The 20,588-nt window shown below is 34.7% G+C and overlaps 1 protein-coding gene across 1 annotated transcript in view; it reads right to left on the bottom strand.

The window, feature by feature from the left end:
- Positions 1-4,829: 4,829 nt before the first annotated feature.
- The window catches only part of LOC149802842 (fatty acid synthase-like), a 48,769-nt gene continuing 33,010 nt past the window's right edge, over positions 4,830-20,588 (bottom strand). The window contains exons 24-29 of the mRNA XM_089952297.1: positions 20,311-20,556; positions 19,677-20,009; positions 18,765-18,883; positions 16,913-17,176; positions 12,622-12,873; positions 4,830-9,194 (exon numbers count right to left, since the gene is read on the bottom strand). Of these exons, the coding sequence (XP_089808423.1) occupies positions 9,060-9,194; positions 12,622-12,873; positions 16,913-17,176; positions 18,765-18,883; positions 19,677-20,009; positions 20,311-20,556 (1,349 nt within the window). The 3' untranslated portion in view covers positions 4,830-9,059. The remainder of the gene's footprint in view (positions 9,195-12,621; positions 12,874-16,912; positions 17,177-18,764; positions 18,884-19,676; positions 20,010-20,310; positions 20,557-20,588) is intronic.

Below are 20,588 nucleotides of genomic sequence, written 5' to 3'. Positions count from 1 at the left end.
TATGCAGATCAAGTGGCAGGACCGAATCACCAACCAGGAAGTCCTTGACAGAGCCAACACAACAAGCATCGAAGCCAAAATAATCCAGGCCCAGCTTCGTTGGACTGGCCATGTCATCCGCATGGATCAAAGCAGAATCCCAAAGCAGTTGTTCTAAGGCGAGCTAGCCCAGGGAAACCGAAAACAAGGCCGCCCTCATAAGAGGTACACAGACAACCTCAAGATGAACATCAAATGGACAGACCTCCAACCCCGCCAGCTCGAGCTCGCTGCCTTAGACAGAAGCCATTGGCGAGTGCTGACCAGAAAAGCCTGTTCCACCTTTGAGGATGACCGCCGCCAGCGTCTTGCTGCAACTCGGGAGAGACGTCACAGAACTGTATCACAAATACCACCAACCACCGGTGTCCCATGCCCCACCTGCAACAGACTGTGTGCATCGGAATTTGGACTTAGGAACCACATGCGCGTCCACCGTTGAATGAGATCGCACAACATGTCTTCCTCGGCTCGAGAGACTACCATTATTATTATGTGAATATAAGCACCTGTTCCCGGATGTTCCAACTCGAACAAACAAAATCTACAACGTTGTTGAAACTGTAGATTCTAAACATGGAAAACAGCACCCTTACAGGACGAATCCTCTAAAGCAGGAATGTTTGAAGACGGAAGTTGAATATTTATTGGAGAAACTACTTTATTGAACCAAGCAAACTTAACTGGAGTTCGACGTTGTATTCTTGTGCCGAAACCAGATAATTCTTTCCGAATGTGCACACACAACAGAAAAGTGAACAGTTCACCTAAACAGTGACATGCTAAAGGATTCTGGCAGAATCCACTTACAGATAGAGCAAAAACAATATTTCGGCTTTTGTAACTCGAGATGGACTCTATCAATACAAAGTGGTGTAATTTGGTATGAAGAATTCTCCCTCAACATTCCAGCGCGTAATGAATCTGGTAACATCTGGTATAGATGGCTGTGATGCATAAATTGACGATATCATTATTTACAGCGATTCACTGAGGGATCACCTGGAAACTATCCAGAAATTCTTCGTTCGTTTGAGTGAGGCAAATTTGACAATTAATTTAAGTAAAAGTGAATTTTGGCAAGCTTGTGTCGAATTTTTAGGAGAGATTGTGGGACATGGTCAAGTTAAGCCTGTAGAAACTTAGGTTTAATCTATCTTTGAATTCCCTTTGCCTATCAGTAAGAGGCACTCTGATACGATTTTTAGGTGTGGCTCACCTTAAGATTGTTTCAGCACACCCTACAATTACTTCAGTTCACCCTATGATCTCTCCCAACTCACCCTACAATTGACCTATCGCCAGTTGTCAATCATTCTGCTCGACTGGCCAATCAGCGAGCGCTATTATACACACCTCCAGGCACCGTTTACGTCCGCCATTTTCCTCCGACACGCTGTTCTGTCGATATCAACTCGGCTATTGTATATCAATAGTTTTTTTCAGTTCTTCAATTGAATGCTTCCATATTATAAATATCTCATCTAAAAATCTGAACCAAACAGATGGATTAAACTTTTCGTTTTGAATAAAATCCTTTTCTAATTCACCCATGAAAGGGAAGAGTATATAGGAGCCATATTAATACCCATTATCTGTATGTAGTTCGTACATGTATTATTAAATTGAAAATAATTATTTTCCAATATAAGATTTTATTATTTTACAAATATCTTCGCTAGATAGTGTGCTATTATTAGGATTGTTATCACGAAAATATTTGCACGCTTCAATACCATCTGCATGCGGAATATTGGTATATAGTGATGTTACATCTAATGATACCAGGATTGAAATTATCAGATAGATGTAGAATAGACTTCGACTTTTTAATGAAAGTAGTTGTATCTTTAATATATGAAGGAAGTGATTTCATTAAAGGTTGTAAAACACTATCAATAAATTTGGATAGGTTTTCAGTATATGAATTACAACCTGATATAATGGGTTGTCTTGGAAAATTTAAAGGTAAATTATAGTCAGGATTTGTATGAGTTTTGGGTAATATGTAGAATTGAGGTGTACATATGTTAAGAGGGAAAGTATCAAATTCCTCATATACGGAATTATTATTTTTGAGGTGTACGTATGTTCTGAGGGAAAGTATCAAATTCCTCACATACGGAATTATTATTTTTAGCGATCTCATTAAAGCATGTTGAAATTTTTTATTTAATTTCTAATTGACGTTCAACTTCTTTAACATAATCATCTTGATTCACAATAATAATAGTGTTTGTCTTATCATACTTTTTAATCAATATACAGTCGTCATTCATTAGATTATACAGAGACTTAATTTCGTCCTTATAAATGATATTGCTTTAATTTAGTTAATATCTCTTTTGTGATTGCGTATATATAAATATATATATATGAATCACGTAAGAGATGACTTAATTCTGTTATAAAAAGGTTATTTGGGTGACAAGTTTTGGGATGACTTCTCCAACCAATTGGGGTGACTTCTCCAACCATTCTGGGGCGACTTCTCTGCATACCGATGTAACTTAGAGAAATGCAAGCGATGGATAAATACTCTCACTTTCTATGTTGTTTCATATGGCAAATATTGTTCACCAATATTGTCTGGTATATCTTTTAGTGTTATCATGCCCGCCATTTTCACAGAATGTTTGTCGAGGTTAAGAGGTTGTCAAGTCACGTGTTCGGTAGGCGGAGCAATCTACCTTCTGGCGTATGGTCAGTTACTCCAGATCAGCCTACAGTTGCTTCAACTCCTCCATTTGGAATGATTTGTGTGTGATAAGGACAGCTATATCGCATCGGGCTGATAAATCAGACCCAAAACTTGTACTGGTACATTGATGGTTCAAGTCACCGACATAGGAATAAATGTCTGGGGTCTAAGGGATTATTTGTTAGATTTTTCAGACCGATATTGTAGTACCAGACAATAGAATATGTATTGCAATATGTTCTGTATATTGATGGTTTAAATATTAAAATTAAAGATAATGAAATGCCAGTAGTGATTTATATGCATTTTTTTCCTATTAAAAAAATACCTTCAACACCTGAACATGAGTGTGACAGGTTACAAAAGAAGGAACAAGGTTAAACATATTTTCAGTGCAAGCTGCTCTTGGGATTCCCGTTACACTGCAGAGTAACTCTTTAGCACTGAGCTAATTGCAGCAAGAAAACCAAAGCAAGAACATCCCAGTTAAAGAAAAAATAATTCTCATCAAGAGCACAACTGATTACTTCTGTAATCATCATTTAAACTAAGGGGTTTTTATGTGAAGATTCACTGAAAATAAATTCTAATTCTTGAAGAAAAATTTCTTATGCAGTGACTTGTGCTTCAAGGTAAACAATGGTTAATGTCTGAAAATGATAATACAAATTCTTTTTAAAATGATGGATGCTTTGAGTTTTTAAGTTTTGAAAAGAAATTGTTTTAATTTGTTTTTAATTCAGAGATCATTTATGCAAAATGTAGGAAACATCTTTCATTGCTAGATACTATTTTTAGGTTACAAAATTGATCACTTTTTGATCAATTTCACATTAAAAGCGACCTTGCCCTTTTATTTGTGTTTTGAGTATACAAAAGATGGTTGTAATATAGCCGAAAAACTGATTGCACTAGTAACTGTTTATGTTAGCAGAATTTTTATTTCTTCTTTTCTTTTTTCACTAAAATAACATATTTTGCATATTATAGAAACACTGAACTGAAATTTATACTTTTTGATAATAAAAAGTAAGAAAACAGAAAAAAAATTATTTTTGCGAGCAACCTCTGCAGAATGTGATTTGTGAACAAAATATTTCACCAAATGAAGTCACAAGAAAAATAAATATGCATAGATGCATATATTTCAGCACACACTTCCTGATCTACAGAGGAAAAAACCAGAAACAAATTAAACATTAAAATGATTTCTTATCATCATCAGATAAAAAATCCGCTGAGTTGCTCCTCTCTAAATTGTTTTAAGTTAACTTTGAAATTATTTTTTATGAAATAACATTTTAATTGGGAACTCTTTTTTTTCAAACACTGACTGTTTTATTAGTAGAGCATGAAGTAATTGGATAGCTGCAGGTTTAGATGTAAATATTAGCACAAATCCTAAACAGTTTATACCTTTGGTTTCTACCTTTATAATCTATTATACTTCACACTTTATTTCAAATGGTGAGCAGTGACTGGGGGGTATCCATTGTTCTTTGTTTAGGTGGTGATCTAACAATATATAAATATGTAGTGTTTAATTTCACTCTCCCCCCACCCCAAGTGCCTTCAAACTCTCAGTGATAAAGGTCACAAGTTAATATTGCCAAATTTTCCTTTAGTCAATGTTTGAACTGGTTCCCATTCATTTTGCTCGCAGTACACCAACATTTAATATTGATATTCACTTTTTCTATTTCTCAGGATGTGTTTGCATTACCACAGAAAATTAAATTTCAAACATCAGTACAGAAAACAGAAATATTGAATGTTTAGAATATTGACTAAAAATGTAAATTGACTATCTTTCACCTTCAAGATTCAGAAGATGTAGACCCAGATCAGTAAACTCAGAATGTCCCTAAACTGATTCAAACTGTAACTTGTATGATCAGATTAGGCATGGATGTATGCAGATGTACACATATGGACTTACAGATGTGTGGATGAACAGCAATAAAACAATATAACACCTGCGATTCCAGTAGGCACATACAAATGAGTAGATTAACTGTTTCAAGAACAATATACATCCATCCACTGAACATTTTGCTATCACAAATATCTCACTTAAAAGAAACAAGAATGGATCAGAAATTGTTTATTATAGGAGACAAGTAGAATGCCAACCTCTTTATTCAGCAAAATAAAACACTTAAACATCAAGGTTATTACAGACTGTTAACATGTACATGAATGCCAAAGTGATTGCTAGGTTGAGCTATGCCAAGGTGGGCTTAAATAAAACCAAATGCAACTGATAGTTGTCCAGAAAATCCAGGATTCTATGATGCTTGCTGACATTTCAAAGTTTTCTATTGTAACAGGTGATATCTGATGGCAAACTGGCATAATTTGTGCAAATTTGAAAGGTCTTTATAACCAGAATGCTGTTTGTTAAATTCTGTTGAGCACATTTGAAAAAGAGGTCATTTTAAAAAAAATCATTTAGTAGCAGAAGTATTTGATACTGGATAAACTTCATTTGAATCTGCATATTGGGCTCATGATCAAGACATGCTCTTAAACTCCAGATGAAATAGTTATGCAAGCATGTCACATGAATTTTCTTTAGCTTCATGATTCTACAAGCAGTTTAGGAAACATAACCAAATAAACAAAATGTAACCAACAACCATAACACAAATTTTTGTTTACAATTTACTGTGAACTCAAAGTCAAAGGGACAACAGTTGCAGTATTGTCTGAGCTTCATAATATGCTTAAACAAAATTCCTTAGGAAAATATGTAATTTGTTTGTTGTTGTTGTTATAGGGTTTAACGCCATTTTCAGCACAAGATAGGCTATACATGGCAGCCAGTATTTGTTTTTGTTAATCGATACCTTAACACATACATCTTAAGACTATGATCATTGTCCAAAGATCAAAGGGTGGAACCAGCATGTTGACAAATGAATTGTCTTACCTTCATGCTGATTCATTCAATGAATGAACAATATCCAAAGAGTTTTTTGGGCAATATAAGCAAATGAAATTAAAGTAGCCCTCAGAAAACAGGAGTGGTAAGAAAAATTGAAGGGAATACTGTTCAATATTTGTATAGCTATTGTTCTTAATCATGCTTTACTAATCCAACATTGGTATTAACATATTTACCCATATGGATTCAAATAGGATTATAATTAGTGTCTTGAGAGAGGTTAAAGTTCATCCAATGAGATGCAAGCTCATCTCAATATATCTAGTGCTTATTCATTATAAAACTTGTAGGAGATCTTGATTATATGGTATACGCCTATAGACCAAGTTTGAAAAAAAGCAAAACATCAATAGTCCCCTTGTGGACTCAGGGATGTAGGATAGGCCCGATGTACCCTTCTACATCTGCTATGAGGTGACAAATGGAGGCAAGCTTTATAAAATGGGATGCAGTTCATAGAGGTTTTGGACTTTTTAAAGGGTTAGGATTATATAACAAATCTGACTTTGTATTTTTCCCTGTTTAACCTTTGTTTTATAGACCTTTCTGGGATGCTAAACTTACTTGGCAGTACACTACTAGGATTGTACTGATGTGTCATTCAATCCTATACATACTCCTAAAAGGTCACCTTCATAATGTCAAGTCATTTCTGATACAAGAGTACCAGATTCAAATGTGTGGATCTCACTCGTAATGTATACATCTGATATATTAGTGATTTCAGTTTATGTATACTTAAAATATATGATCCAAATGAGAAGAAAAAAATTTTCTTGAATGGTGACAAACTCAATCAGATGAAAGATCACCTTATTAATATCCATGGATCTTGCTCAGTTTGCATGTCAATATGCAAACATGTTTAATTTCGCTAGACTGCATGCTTTCTTAGCCTGCATAGATAAAGATTACTGATGCATCATATACTATCTATTATTGGCATATTGATACATTTTAAACAAACATTGTGAGTCAAAGAGCCCTTCTTTCTATAGTGACCATCACAGCTGCTGGACCATTATGCAGAGGTCAGGAATTTTGCATCGAAGTTTTAGTTTTAGGTCTATAGCCAAAACTATTACAATGAAGGCACTGATGACCACAATAAATTAAACCAAGACTTTGACAAAGGTTGCTTGACTGACCTCGACACCATGGTCAAATGGGAGACAGAATATCCTGGCTTTATAAAGGTTCATGCCATTAGGATACAAGTCTACGAAGAAAATATATGTAAATCAAAAACTTAAACCAAAACTTTGAACTGTTCACTTACCCCAGTTGGAAATGTGACGATAATATTTTGCTTTATCACTGATGTGGGCTCAATAAAAATGAAAGCCTTCACACCAGGAAGCTTTGTCGAATTTGGTCAGAATCTGTCCAGCAGATTTGTTTTTGAAGTTCTTTAAAAGGTTTGTCTATTTTAGTAACAGATTTTTCTACTTTTGATAACGGTGGCCACTTTTAAAAAATATTTTCTTTTCAAATCCATCATACCACTTCCCTGAGAGCAATATAAGCAGGCAATAATGGAGACATATCATTTAGTTCTACCTTCTTACAGCCCACAAAAATGGCTTTCAGTTTTTATCTTAATTGCTTTTCATCTACTACAACATATGGCTTTCAATGCTGTGCATATATCTGTACCATTTCAAAACTTCAAGGGAGGCAATTCATGAAGATGATGACTGATACTTTATGGCCAACTAGCATCAACTGTACAAACTTGAAAGAATTCATTCCAGGATTTCTGCCATGTTCGGTTCAAAGGATTACAACAGCAAATGTTGATCAAAGACATGCTGGACAAACAACAATACCAAATGCTTACATGTCCTCATGGCCAAGTGAGCTAAAAATACATGGTCATCAGGAACTAAATTTGCACAATTATTGTAAAATAAAAAATTAAATGAAGATCAGTCTGACAAGGTGTCTTCATAAAAGATGATGTGGTAGCACAGGCAGGTCTAGACACTTATGCCAATAAAACAAACATTTTTGTATCATTCTTCAATTTTAATAGCAAACAAAGCACAGAAATAACACTAACATGTATAAATACACAAATCTGAGTAAAAATACAAATTGACAATTGCAATATGGTACTTTGGTAATTTAAATGGCATTTATAAAATTATAAGATGCTTGAATGGTAAGAGGAATGGCACTTGTGACATTACAAGCCGTTTGACTCAACACTGAAACATCTCTGAAGCTACAAAAAATATTGGAAACGTAAATAACTATCAAAGAACTCAAACTGGAGATTATATCACAAAGTCTCAGCAAGTTTTTCTAGCCTTTGAATTCAGCTAACAAAGAAATTACTATTGTTATGTATAATATGGTCTACTCACAACAAGAACATGTACAATAAGAATTTTCAGCCATTACATACACATTCACAAATCCCTGGCTTCATTCTTACATAATGATAATGTAATTGGTCCACTTTATATGAAGATGGTAGAGATGAAATTACAATAAAAATAATTCCTGTAATCCTGATTATAATGTTTCATTTACACTATTACTATAAAGTATGAAAGATGCTATCAAATTTTAAAAAAACACATCTTCCTTGAAAAGTAAATAGGTACATTATTTACAATTTTCATAATATAAAAGAATTGAACTTGTTCATCAACTACTGATCTACATGTCTTGCTCCAAGAAATGCAATATCTGGACACGATCATCAACATCATCCTCTTTAACGTAAGCAAGACAATGTTGATTAAGATGCCATGGAAAACAACTGTAATCTAACCTGCTACAACAAACGAGGAAGCTGATAAAAAGTAAATACTTTTATTCCAGTTTTAAAGTGACAAGCTTGTGTATGTCAATTGTGCAAATGTACAAGAATTAGGTGTCAAAAAGCACCAAATAAAAAAAATACTGTCAACAGAAAATCCAGTGAACTGTAAGTTCATCAAGAGTTCACAAATATACTCAAATGTAAACTATTCATCCAGGCATATAATGAAAATCTATCGCCTATCTATTCTTGCAGTCATTTCTGGATTTTTTTAAATACAAATTCTAATTACAGTCTGCAGAGTTAATATTAACCTAAGCTGACTGCATAAGAAGCTGTTCAAGTACATTAAAAAAACGGAATTTAATTTTTATTTTACTGCTAAGAATGACAGGTCATACATATTCTTCACATTCTGGAAATTTTTTTTACAAAATAGCATCTTCTTACAATCAACTCAAAACTGAACAAGTTTTCCAAAATTGTCAAAAGTCACACTTCAGCATGCATCAGAAACAATGACATGTCATGATCAGTCTTCACTGCAGTGGGGAAGCTCTTATCAGCTGCGAATTCTGGTCATCTTGTAAGATTTACTCTCACTTTATGGCTGACAAAGGATGCTTTTTGATTGTGGATTGCATGATTTTAGCAACTTTTTCCCCACTTGTGCCTTGGATAAATGTTTCATGATCTCCTTCAACCACATGAACGCTGACCTTTCCTCTGCATACCTACAAAAATGGAAGACAGAGGTTTGTCAAATACCAGGCATATTATTATAAAAAAGCTCATTAGGGAAAGTAGGCAAACCATGAGACTGCACTGCTTCTAACATCAAAGTCACCTGCTACAGACTTTTGTGACAATGGAAATGATTATGACAGAACTATGAATTGCTTCTCAATTTTCAGTTTTTAGACTGCAAAGTTTTATGTGGAGTTTATTATACCTTATATATAGCAATACTATAAAAGGAAACATTAAGAAGGTAGAGCAGCTGGTGACTACTAAATATCCCATCATCTTGTTTTCCACAAGTTTTCTAGGCATCTTCATTTCAAGGTTTTATTTAGTTCCTGAAAAATTAAACTGCATGCTTCTTTTGTAATTAAATCTGCATGCTTTTATAAAACACTGAACTATGTTGTAATAATTCCAGTGGAATTCAATTTTATGCTTCCCATGGGTTGGTGGTTTTTAGGTTTTCCCTGGTTCTTCCTCCACCAGTTATACTGGCTGCCATGTATAGCCCATCATGTGCTCAAAAATGGCATTAAATCCACAACAAAAAAGTTTTATTTAAGACTTTCTATTATGGATTTTCTATTTACTTCATCTACTTCTATCCAAGATATTCTTTACAGCAACTTCTGATATGTTTCAATTATAGTGCATACTGGACTCTTATAAAATGGTTTCCATCAAAACAACAAACTGAAGAGACCCAGATATGCTGGCACATAATGCACAGGCAGATCTAATTTGTTAGGAGTAATCAGTAGAACAAACAACATAGATGTGAATCTGCTGTCACATGTGAAGGCAGATGGGGGTCTATATTGTTTTTATTTGGATTTATGCACAATATTTTCAAAGAAGAGATGCAAGTTAGATCTGTTGGAACTAAAACATACGATGCCCACAGGGTAGTGTTTGACAGTTATGTCATTTTATTTCTGTGGATGAAATTATTACAAAACATATGTGCATAAAATATGCCTAAACTAGATCTTCATTTTTACATAAAATGTAAAACCTTTAACAAACCAATCTATTGTATTATATAAAATAACACTGCTGATGTTACTTGTCAAAGGTGGATGTTTTACCCCAGAACAACCTCTGATATTTATGCTATTGAATGCTATTATAACATGTGAGACCCTCAATGAGACTTACACTCCATAAGCCAAAAAGAACTACTGGGAATTAATCTCCGATATTTTTCAGTGATAAGATTTTCAAATTAGCAGCTGTGGTGAACATGTTGTAACAGTAGCAGCTATACTGGAGGTCAGATTGGCACCATTTTTATTCAGGACCGAGTAGACATTTTTTTAGAAGTCTTTTAGTGAAAACGCGATGTCAATATGATCATTATTATGTTGGAATAGTGGCAGCAAGAATTTCAAGAAAGCCACCATGGCAGTCATATTGGACTGGCACTGTTTTCTTTTAGGCCAACTAATTAGAAAATGAATATTGGTGAAAACTCCCATGTTGATCTAGCCATCCATCTGGAAGGAGTAGAGATAATATTTTCAAGATGGCAACCTTGGTGCCTGTCCTGCGGGTCAGTTGGCATCATTTTCATTTTGACCAACTAGACACCATACAAATTCTTCTCATGAAAACCCTCATGTCAAAATGACTCTCCATTGGACAGGACTGGCCTACTGGTCATCAGAGCAGCACTATTTTAATCTAGGGCCAACAAGACATTATAAGTCTTGCAATGAAAACCAAATGCTGATATGACTTGATTTTAGAGGAGTAACAATAGAAGATTTTTGACATGGCTGCCATGGTGGTCATATTAGACCTCAAATTTACATCATTTCCATTTAGGATCAACTAACTGTTATAACAAGTCTTCTGGTGAAAGCAAAATTTCAATATGACCAGCCGTAACAAGATTTTCAAGATGGTCATTGTAGCAACCATATGAGATAAAATTGGCACCATTTCGATTTATGACCAACTAAACATGATATTAAATGTTTCAGTTAAAGCTCAATGCTGATATGACCATTCATTCAGGAGTAGTGTTAACAAGATTTTCAAGATGGCTACTCTGGCAACCATAGTGGATGTTTGAGTGACAATTTAATTTAGGATCAACTAGACATAATATGAAGTCTTTTAGTAGAGACATCATGATGCTATGACCAGCCATTAATGAAAGTGTAGCCATAACAGATCAGACCTGCTAACCCTAACAAGATCATCTCAGCAGGGCATTTGATTTTTTTCTGTAAGTTTGACCGGTTTTCAGTAAGGTGTAACAAAATATCATAAACTGCTAGCGTAAAGTTGGAAAACATATTTAAAAGTATTCAAAACATGAAGTGACAATAAACATTATGTTCAACTGAAAACTTTGTAAACATAGACCTTATTTAGCAATAGTACAGTTGCTCAAACTTCAGTTCCAAACCTTATGCAGCTCAATGGCTTCTTGCTATCTTGATGTAATTATTGCAAGTTTTTTCCCATTTCACAAGATGATGGCAATCCTATCTCCCACCATCTGACATACTCAAATTGACATGTGACATTCAATAAATGTAATTGTGCCCCATCCTGCTTTTATTCACAAGAATCTGAATATTCCTTTTTTATTCTACTGTGCTTATCACTTTTTAAGAAGCTTATTTTCCTCTTTTGTCTTCAACATGCACTGCTTGATAGACACCATTTTTCAAAACATCTATTATCAACAATTTGATCATGCAGATGACTTGGCGGGTCTACAAGATTCTCAAGTTAGCTGATGCTGCAGCAACATGTAAAGTGGATGAGCAAGTGTCACCATTTTCATTTAGGACAAACCTGGAATCATAAGAAGCCTCCTGATGAAAACATGTCAATATGAATATATGTTTAGAAGGAGTAGCTGTAATAAGATTTCCAAGATGACTGCAGTGGTGGCCATATTAGACCTCAGACCTGCACCATTTTCATTTAGGACAAACTAACCATAGTAATAAATCTTTTAGTGAAAACTCCATGCTGATACAGCCTTCCATTTAGAAGTGATAAGATCTGAAGATGGCCACTGTGGCAGCTATACAAGACAAAGGACTGGCACCATTATTCATTTAGGACCAACCAGACATCATAAAAAGTCTTCTGGTGAAAACCCCATGTCTATGACTTTCCATTCAGGAGTAACAATAACAAGATTTTCTAGATGATTACAATGGTGGCCATACTGGATATCAGGTTGGCACCAATAACCAACCAGAGATCATAATTTGTCTTTTAGTGTAAACCCTATGTTGAAATGACCATTTATTTGAAGGAGAAGTGATAACAAATTTTCAAGATGGCCACAGTTTCATACATATAATACGTTTTAAGGATATCCTTATACAACACCTACTACACTAATCGGGCTGGGTTGGGAATGAGAAAGAAAATCTTAACTACAATTACCTCATTCAGACCATAGTCGTCAGTAAGGGCATTGGACTCCGTTTTGCTCTTTTCGGCAACTATCAGAGTGATGTCCCCTTGCAAGGTACCCTTTGGTTTGTATTTCTCCCCAACAACCAACCTCTGATAGAAACCATTTGCAGCAAACTTCAGTTCTGAGTGAAGGAACTGTGGATATGTCTTTACTATCAATGCTGACACTGAGTCCAGCCTAGCCTCAAAGTTTGGCATTTTTAAGAGGTCACTGGACAGCTGAAAGCAAACAAAACATTATGGAATCGTCACATTAAATAAACTGAATTTTACACATGGAAACAAATTGTAAGATTTATTTGCACATGATTTACATGCAATGACAACTTAACTGTTAAGCTGTGTAGCGTGTGTTACGTTTAACAGCAATTTTAACCATTTTACATTTTTGGTACACATCTATTATGTATATTATGTAGGTACAAATTTAAGAGTAAAGTCCAATCATTACAGCTGTGTAATTAATTTTCATGGAAGAATTTTGTATGTGCTTTAAACTCTTGAGAGAACTCATTCATCGTCAAGTTAGTGAAGCCACGCGACCAACCGTAACTGCCATTTCATATATTCGAAATTTACAAGTTCTTTGTCTGCATCTACATCACTAAGTCATCTGAATTTAATAATTTATAAAAACTAATTGCTGCCTACATCAATATCAGAGCCTTTACCTAAGTTAGTGAAGCTTTCATAGTTGTGATTCTAATTGAAAATACTTAATTAAATCTGCAACCTCCATTCTGGAGAGTGGAGAATACAACCCAGTTACTTTAAATAGATTTCGACCAGAGCAGAAACACCGACCACGTGATCTGACATAATGGTCATTCACAGCAATGAATGCAGTATCTAATAGGGGTCTTCCCCGAAGGTGGCACTCAAAATGGCTGATGTTTATAGGAGGCATCAAAAGGCGCTTGTATGTGAATCGGGTAAAGGCGTCCAAAGGTGCTTGTATGCGAAATGGGTAGAGGCATCCAAAGGCACTTGTATGCGAATGGAGTAGAGGCGTCCAAAGGCGTTTACAGGAGGTAAGGGTTAAGCACTTATTGAGAAGTGATCACCTGAACATTTTTTTAAAAAAAATATATAAAGAATCAGCCGACAGATCAGCATCATTTGGATAAAGTTGAAAACCTTTCAAGTGTGGATGATTATGTCAGATATAGTCAGTAATTTGAGAAGTTGCTCAAAGGATGTTCTATTTTAAGTAGCAGCATCAAAATCTGAGGAAGGATCAGCATCATTTGCATAAATTTAAAACCCTTCATCCCTGGATGCCACCTGTAGACTTTGGTCAAATTGTCAAGAAATGGTTTTTGAATTTGGTCACTGATGGTGGATCAGCAGACTTTGTACGACTTTGAAAGAACTTCAAGCCATGATTCTGTTGACCAAATTTTGACTTCTGAGAAGATTTATTTGTTACTTTTGGTTATGTCAGCACTATTAACACATTAATGACTATCAATGTTGAGGAAATGGGAGGTTAGTACCACTACTAAGAAAATGCTGAGGCAGCACGTTATGGCAAGTATCAAATCCGTAACACTTTGTTTACAAATCTGAAATTCCACCAAGAACTTTTAATTAGCAACTGTTGACAGATCAATGATGTATGACACATGACAAACACAGGGTCATACAATAAAACTCGATTGCTTTTATGGTCAGAAACTAAAAACAGGAGTTCTGCTGAGCAAGATATTTTGTATGTGAATGCCATTATGATAATGCTGCTGATGAGAATGGAAACTGGCATATGAATGGGAAAAACTTCAAGAAAATAGCTGTTTTATACCAAACTGTTAGTTGAATACAACAACTGATGTAGAAAATACTTGGCATTGAAACCAGAGTTCTAGGTGACTGCTTACCTGGCTGATATCTACATAAGAGCCAAATGCAAAAACAGTAGGTCAGAAAGTCTGGGTTAGTAGGCTGCTTTCTACACTGGATGGCAGACTGGCATCACTTGTGCCAACTTCATGTCCTTATGAACAGATCTTGCTAATAATAAAACCCATCTGACATCTAGATGCAAGATCAAGGTGAGCAGAAAACTATACATTTTTGCCAGGATACTATCTGTTCAATTTGATTAAGCAAATTTTGAAAAAAGGTTGGTCATTTTTTTTTTATTGGATCTCCAAATCTGCACACGTTTAAATGACTTTTTGCATGAAAATTTACTTTCAAAATACACCTCTCCCTCAACATGTCACACACAACGGGGTCCACAAACAGACCACATTATAAATGAGGCGTGAGGCGCCGAGGGACCTCCAAAAATTGAAAAAAAAAATCGCTTTGACATCGAGAAAACCGTGGGGGGTAGTGGCATTAGGGAACTAGGCTGTTTATTGACTGAATCCTCATTTTACAATCATGTTTATAATTATGTTTACTAACACTTTTTCTAATGAAGTTGTTCGTTATTCTGTTTAAATAACATTTTATTTTCAAAATGTCCAAAAATATGAAAGATTGTTTCAACTGGTTTCAACAACCATCACATGTAAGTGAAAAATCTGTATTATGTCACTGCTTTTTGTTTTCTTGATGAGTCTGGTTCCTGTAGTGGTGTTTAATAGTATCCTGCCAAATCGGGAGTCCCCAGAGCAGGGAACTAGACTGCTGATACACCACGAAACAAGATTCCTTTTTTTACAAAAACACGCGACAGTTATTTCATGAGGCAATCATCTACGTTGAAACTTTTTGTATTGAACAATTAATACGATACTGATGCTGTGAGTTCATTGGAAGTAATAATTTAACTTCTTATCATCCTTGAGGATATCTCTAAGTGCCAGTTCAAGAATTCTCAGAAACTCGCTTGCCTACAATGGTCTGTATCTGTGAAATCAAGCTCTTTATTTTACAAAGTATTCATTTCGCTTGGCCGCCTTGTTATTTTTTATCATAGTTATGAAACAGTCGGTTAATTTAAGGTAAATTATGTTACATACAAATAACATAAGTTTTGATTGATCAAATGAAGCAAGTTCACCAGACATACGACTGGGGTCACTAGATTTTACGTTTGTAGGATTTTTTCGTGCCTTTTAACTTTCCTTTTATTCCACCTCATTTATTTGATTCAAAGGACATAATTAACGTGATAATACAAAGAAGGCCAGCTTTTAATTCAGTGCAACAATACAACAAATACTTTTGCAAGTCAGTTATCAAAACATGGTAGACAATTAGGTTCTCAGAGAAACGCTCGTAAACATAGCTATTACGGTAGATTGATGCATTTTATGTTTAATTACAAGAGGACACAGTGCATTTATAATTACACTAGAACACAAATTTCAACTGATAAAAATATTATTTAATTTGTATTTATTTATTAAAGTACTGCCTCCACTCAGCATAAGTGACATTTTCATTGATCAAAATTTCCTTACATATCATTAATTGCGGCGTACAAGGAATGTCGTTTGGAAAGAAAATGTAAAAAAAAAAACTGACCTATTTTTAAATTTGATATTTCATAGTGTAATAAAAGTTCCAGGTCCTATCTACCATTTACAATAAAACAAGCAATAATACAAAGTGTCCGTTACCAATTTTGATCGCGATTTTATTCAAGTTCAGCAATTATTTGGGTATTTTCTTGGATAAAAAAAATGGTATCCACGCCTGACCCAACGTTATAAGCGGGTTCACGAGTTATCAGGGTGCGAGTCATCGAGGGAGTGGTGTATGGTAAAATTGTGTTATACTGTTTCTGAGACAACAATGGTTACAGATTTATCTATTTTTATTAACTGTGGTCATATTTTAAAAGTTTTGCTTACAATACACAAATATAAATACCATGAATGAAAAATGCGAAATGAAACTGAAATGAATCAATGATAGGGATAATGAAGGGAGTAAGGACATCTAGTTTATCAAAATAATGAGCGGAAATGCATCTTTATAGGCATTTCCAAACTATCCAGGAAAATGTATATGAGTGAGAGTGATGTACCCGAGAGAGAGAGAGATGAATCAGGGAAAGAGAGAGAGAGATGAACGAGAGAGAGAGAGAGAGAGAGAGAGAGAGAGAGAGAGAGAGAGAGAGACTGATTTCCATCTGTTTGCATCTGACTTGTACTCAGAAGGTTTGCAGGAACACTCAGTCATATGGCAGTAATACAGAATGATATTTCATTATAGCTTTGTGGTGCAAAAAATAAATGACTTCTTGACATTCTTTATGCAAATTTAACTCAAACAGATATATGGCAATTTAGTTACTTACCTGCTGAGGATCAATTTTGCAGAATTTCTGTGCAAATGTGGAGAGAACTGCAGTCTCAGCTTCAGCCTCATTTTCTATCGTTAGCTTCTCTCTGTATGTCCCTGTGTGGGCTGCAACAAACTTATGTGACCCATCTAGCAAAGTCAAGGATGCTACTTTTACCTCTGACCCCTGCAGCATATAAGCCATTTCCATAGCAACACAGGCACCAAAAGAGTAGCCAGCTAGGTGAACTGGTCCCATTTTTTTGATTCCTTTGATTGTCTGTAAGAAATATTTTAACAAATTAAAAACATTTTGAGAAAGGAATAGTTCTATAATCTTCCTGAGAAAAAGAGCAGAATAAATTGAAAAGTTTCACATCATTACACATTTTTGAACAAGCCTTTTAACATAAAAACTTGTACATATGCATGGTATAATTTCATTTGCATTTCCAATGTGAAGTTGTGAATGTAGTTGTGAATGATATGTAACAAGCTGCAGATGAATGATAAAACTAAAGCCATCATGAGGACCATGCAATGACTTTCTCATTCATATCCTTTACCTCAAACAATAAGTATCAGCAATAAGTAACACCACATTTACAGTCAGTATGAAACCTAGGTGTCACTCTTGACAGTACTCTCATTACACCAACATAAAATTAACATATGCATGCATACATACCCCCAACCACTCAGAGAGGAATAAGCATAATTACTGTTATTATAAATGGGAAAAAAACAATGGGTGTAAAAAGTGAAATCAATATATTACATGCCAGAATTACAACATGTATGAAAAAGATAGATTTTTACAATTAATATTGTTTTTGGTTGCTGGTAATAAACAAATTTGTCACAAAGGGTAAAATCCATATAGATTAGAACCAGAATAAAAACAAAAAATGTACTGAAAAATTATTCATTATCAGCACTCACTTCAACTAGTCTACATATGTAAATTTGGCTGAATGATCTTGAACTGGAATCCTGCAATGATCATGGTGAGGTACTCAGATGTATTATGTTACTCTTATATTCTTCTTTGGAAGTTTTTAAAAGCAGTGTTGATTTGTCCCTTGATCTGATCTGACATGTTTCAAAGTTGAAAAGATCCATCTGCTCTATTGTTTTCCATCATATAACATTCCCAACTCACAGTAAAGCGTTTCACTTAACATCTGGTGCCATTTTCTTTAAAAATATAGACTGGTTCATTAATTAACTTGCATACATAAGTTCACTTTTGAAGAAACCAGTCTGTTTTCTTAGAATTGCATCATATACAGTTACTATAATTAGCAAATATGGAAAGTGATCTTATACTATTCTTATGCAGCAGTCACCTTTTTAAGAATATTCTCCAGCTTATTTTTATCTTATTTTTTAATGTAGTAGAAAAATATTCCATAGAGTTTAGCAGAAAACATAATTTGGTGAAAAAAAGCTTAATGATTATGCCAAAAGTGTTGCTGTTGTGTGTGTGTGTGACTTGGATATTTAATGTAGCTTGTACAAGTTTTCAGTCATATCGCTACAATGTCTGCAGTATGGCAGTTTATAGTGATGTCTAGCACTGGGGCATCATGCTGCAGACTATGTTTTGTTGACTGGCTCCAGTTTGACATACCCATCTGATCCATGAGTACACCCCCATATAGAAACTTGTGCTCCTCTTCTGACACATTGTTCCAACTGATATAACAAAGTCATAGAGACAATGTTCTTTTGCTTACCAAGATGCAAGGACACTGATCTCATTTAAGTAAAGTACAGCTTCAGCAAAAAATTAATGAAATAACAGATATTATCTAGGACTTTTTTCCTAAATGAAAAAACATTCATTACATTTTAATGAAACCCACCTGTATGTAGAAGGCAGCCATGGCTTGTATAGAATCCAGGGGGACATCTGGCGTACATTGTAAGCCATACACAGGCATGTCCAGGTTCAAGAACAGGTGTTTCAAAGCTTCTACATCACCTGAAACATTTAACAGTAACCATCTGTATGTGTGTGTGTGTGTATGCACACATACATACATACATACATACATACATACATATATATATATACATATATATATATATATATACATATATATATATATATACATATATATATATATATACATATATATATATACATATATATATATATATATATATATATATATATATATATATATATATACACACACACACATAAATATCTACACATATATACACACACATACACATATACATATATATATATATACACATATATAATAGATTGGCAAACAGAAATATGAATATTATCTCTCCAACTTATGTGAAAATGCAGTGAACAATAAAAAAAATCTCCAGGTCAAAGCAATATTATGACAAATGTATGGAATACAATAACAGCCAAGCAGTCAAAAGACTTAACTCCTGGAATTTATTAACACTCTTTAACATGTCTCTGCACTAGAATGTGAACTGTAATATGACAGAATCAGGCTCAATGAAATCATGGTTCACTGCATTCAAGCTAGTTGTATGGGCTGATGAATGCATGAAATGGAAATCAATCTGACAAAGATGTATATTCTGTCAGGCCTTATCAAAAGTATAATGGCCCACTCCAGCCTATGGCCACCTTAAAAGGAGATCAAAACTTTAGAACTGAATTTGCATTGATTTTACACTTTTTCTTAACTGCTTTTATTATATCTAATTTAATTTGGAAACCCCATTGATAAACCTAATTCCAAATGATTTAACATTACTGTTAACTTTAGTAACAACATTACCTTCAATAGGATGAACAATAAAGAGTGGAGCAGATAATGCTTCATCCCCTTTCCCCTGATGCTTGATCACAACTTCTCTGGGAACCAGGTGGATAAGCTCCGGTCTCTGTATGACTGGCTCTGGCACACTAGGCCCATTCTCAGATGCAGCATTTGGAACATCTGATGAAAGTTTCTGAAGCTGACTGATAGTTAGCTGTCGAATCTCAGTCATTGTCATGGTAACATCAAACTCTCTCTCCAGTGTCTGCTTGACCTCGACTCCCATCAAGGAGTCAAGACCAAGGTCACCAAGAGAGGTGTCTTTGTTGGTGGAACTTGGATCCTTGATACCTAATTCAAATTACATGATACATTTAGATTTGTTGCTTTTACTAGTAGCAGTTTATAAAAAGAGTGTACAAGAAAAAAATTAAAGCATGCTTTTTTGAAGTCAAAATGTAAATATGCTAATGCAGAACTTGTCAGGATGAACAATTATTATGCAAGTTAAAATGAACCAAATTTAAACTTGAGAGATTTAAGATAATCCACCCTCCCTGACCAACAATGATCTGAAAAGAATGAATCTAACTGGTACATTTAACTATACATTTAACTTTTTTAGAATGTTAACAGTAACTTGAATATATACCTAAAATATGACACACAGACTGCACAATATCTCCCTTGTCCTTGGATTGAGATCTTTGACCTATCAACTTCTCAGCGGCTACAAAGCTAGAAACAACTGGTTCTGTATTGTTTAGGAATATGTCCAATGTGGATAGGCAGGAAGTCATTCTCTGAGGTAGTGTACCTCCAATTACAGTATCATTGTCACCCATAGACTCCAGAATAAGTCCCACATCACCAATTGCACCCCACTGGATAGCTAAACCTGTAAAAGAGGTATTAATCACATCATACCTA

This window comes from Sinohyriopsis cumingii, chromosome 3 (genome assembly GCF_028554795.1).
Source record: "Sinohyriopsis cumingii isolate HCF-2022 chromosome 3, ASM2855479v2, whole genome shotgun sequence".
Taxonomy (NCBI): domain Eukaryota; kingdom Metazoa; phylum Mollusca; class Bivalvia; order Unionida; family Unionidae; genus Sinohyriopsis; species Sinohyriopsis cumingii.
The sequence above is the reverse complement of the archived record's forward strand: the minus strand, read 5'-3'. Positions and strand labels throughout refer to the sequence as shown.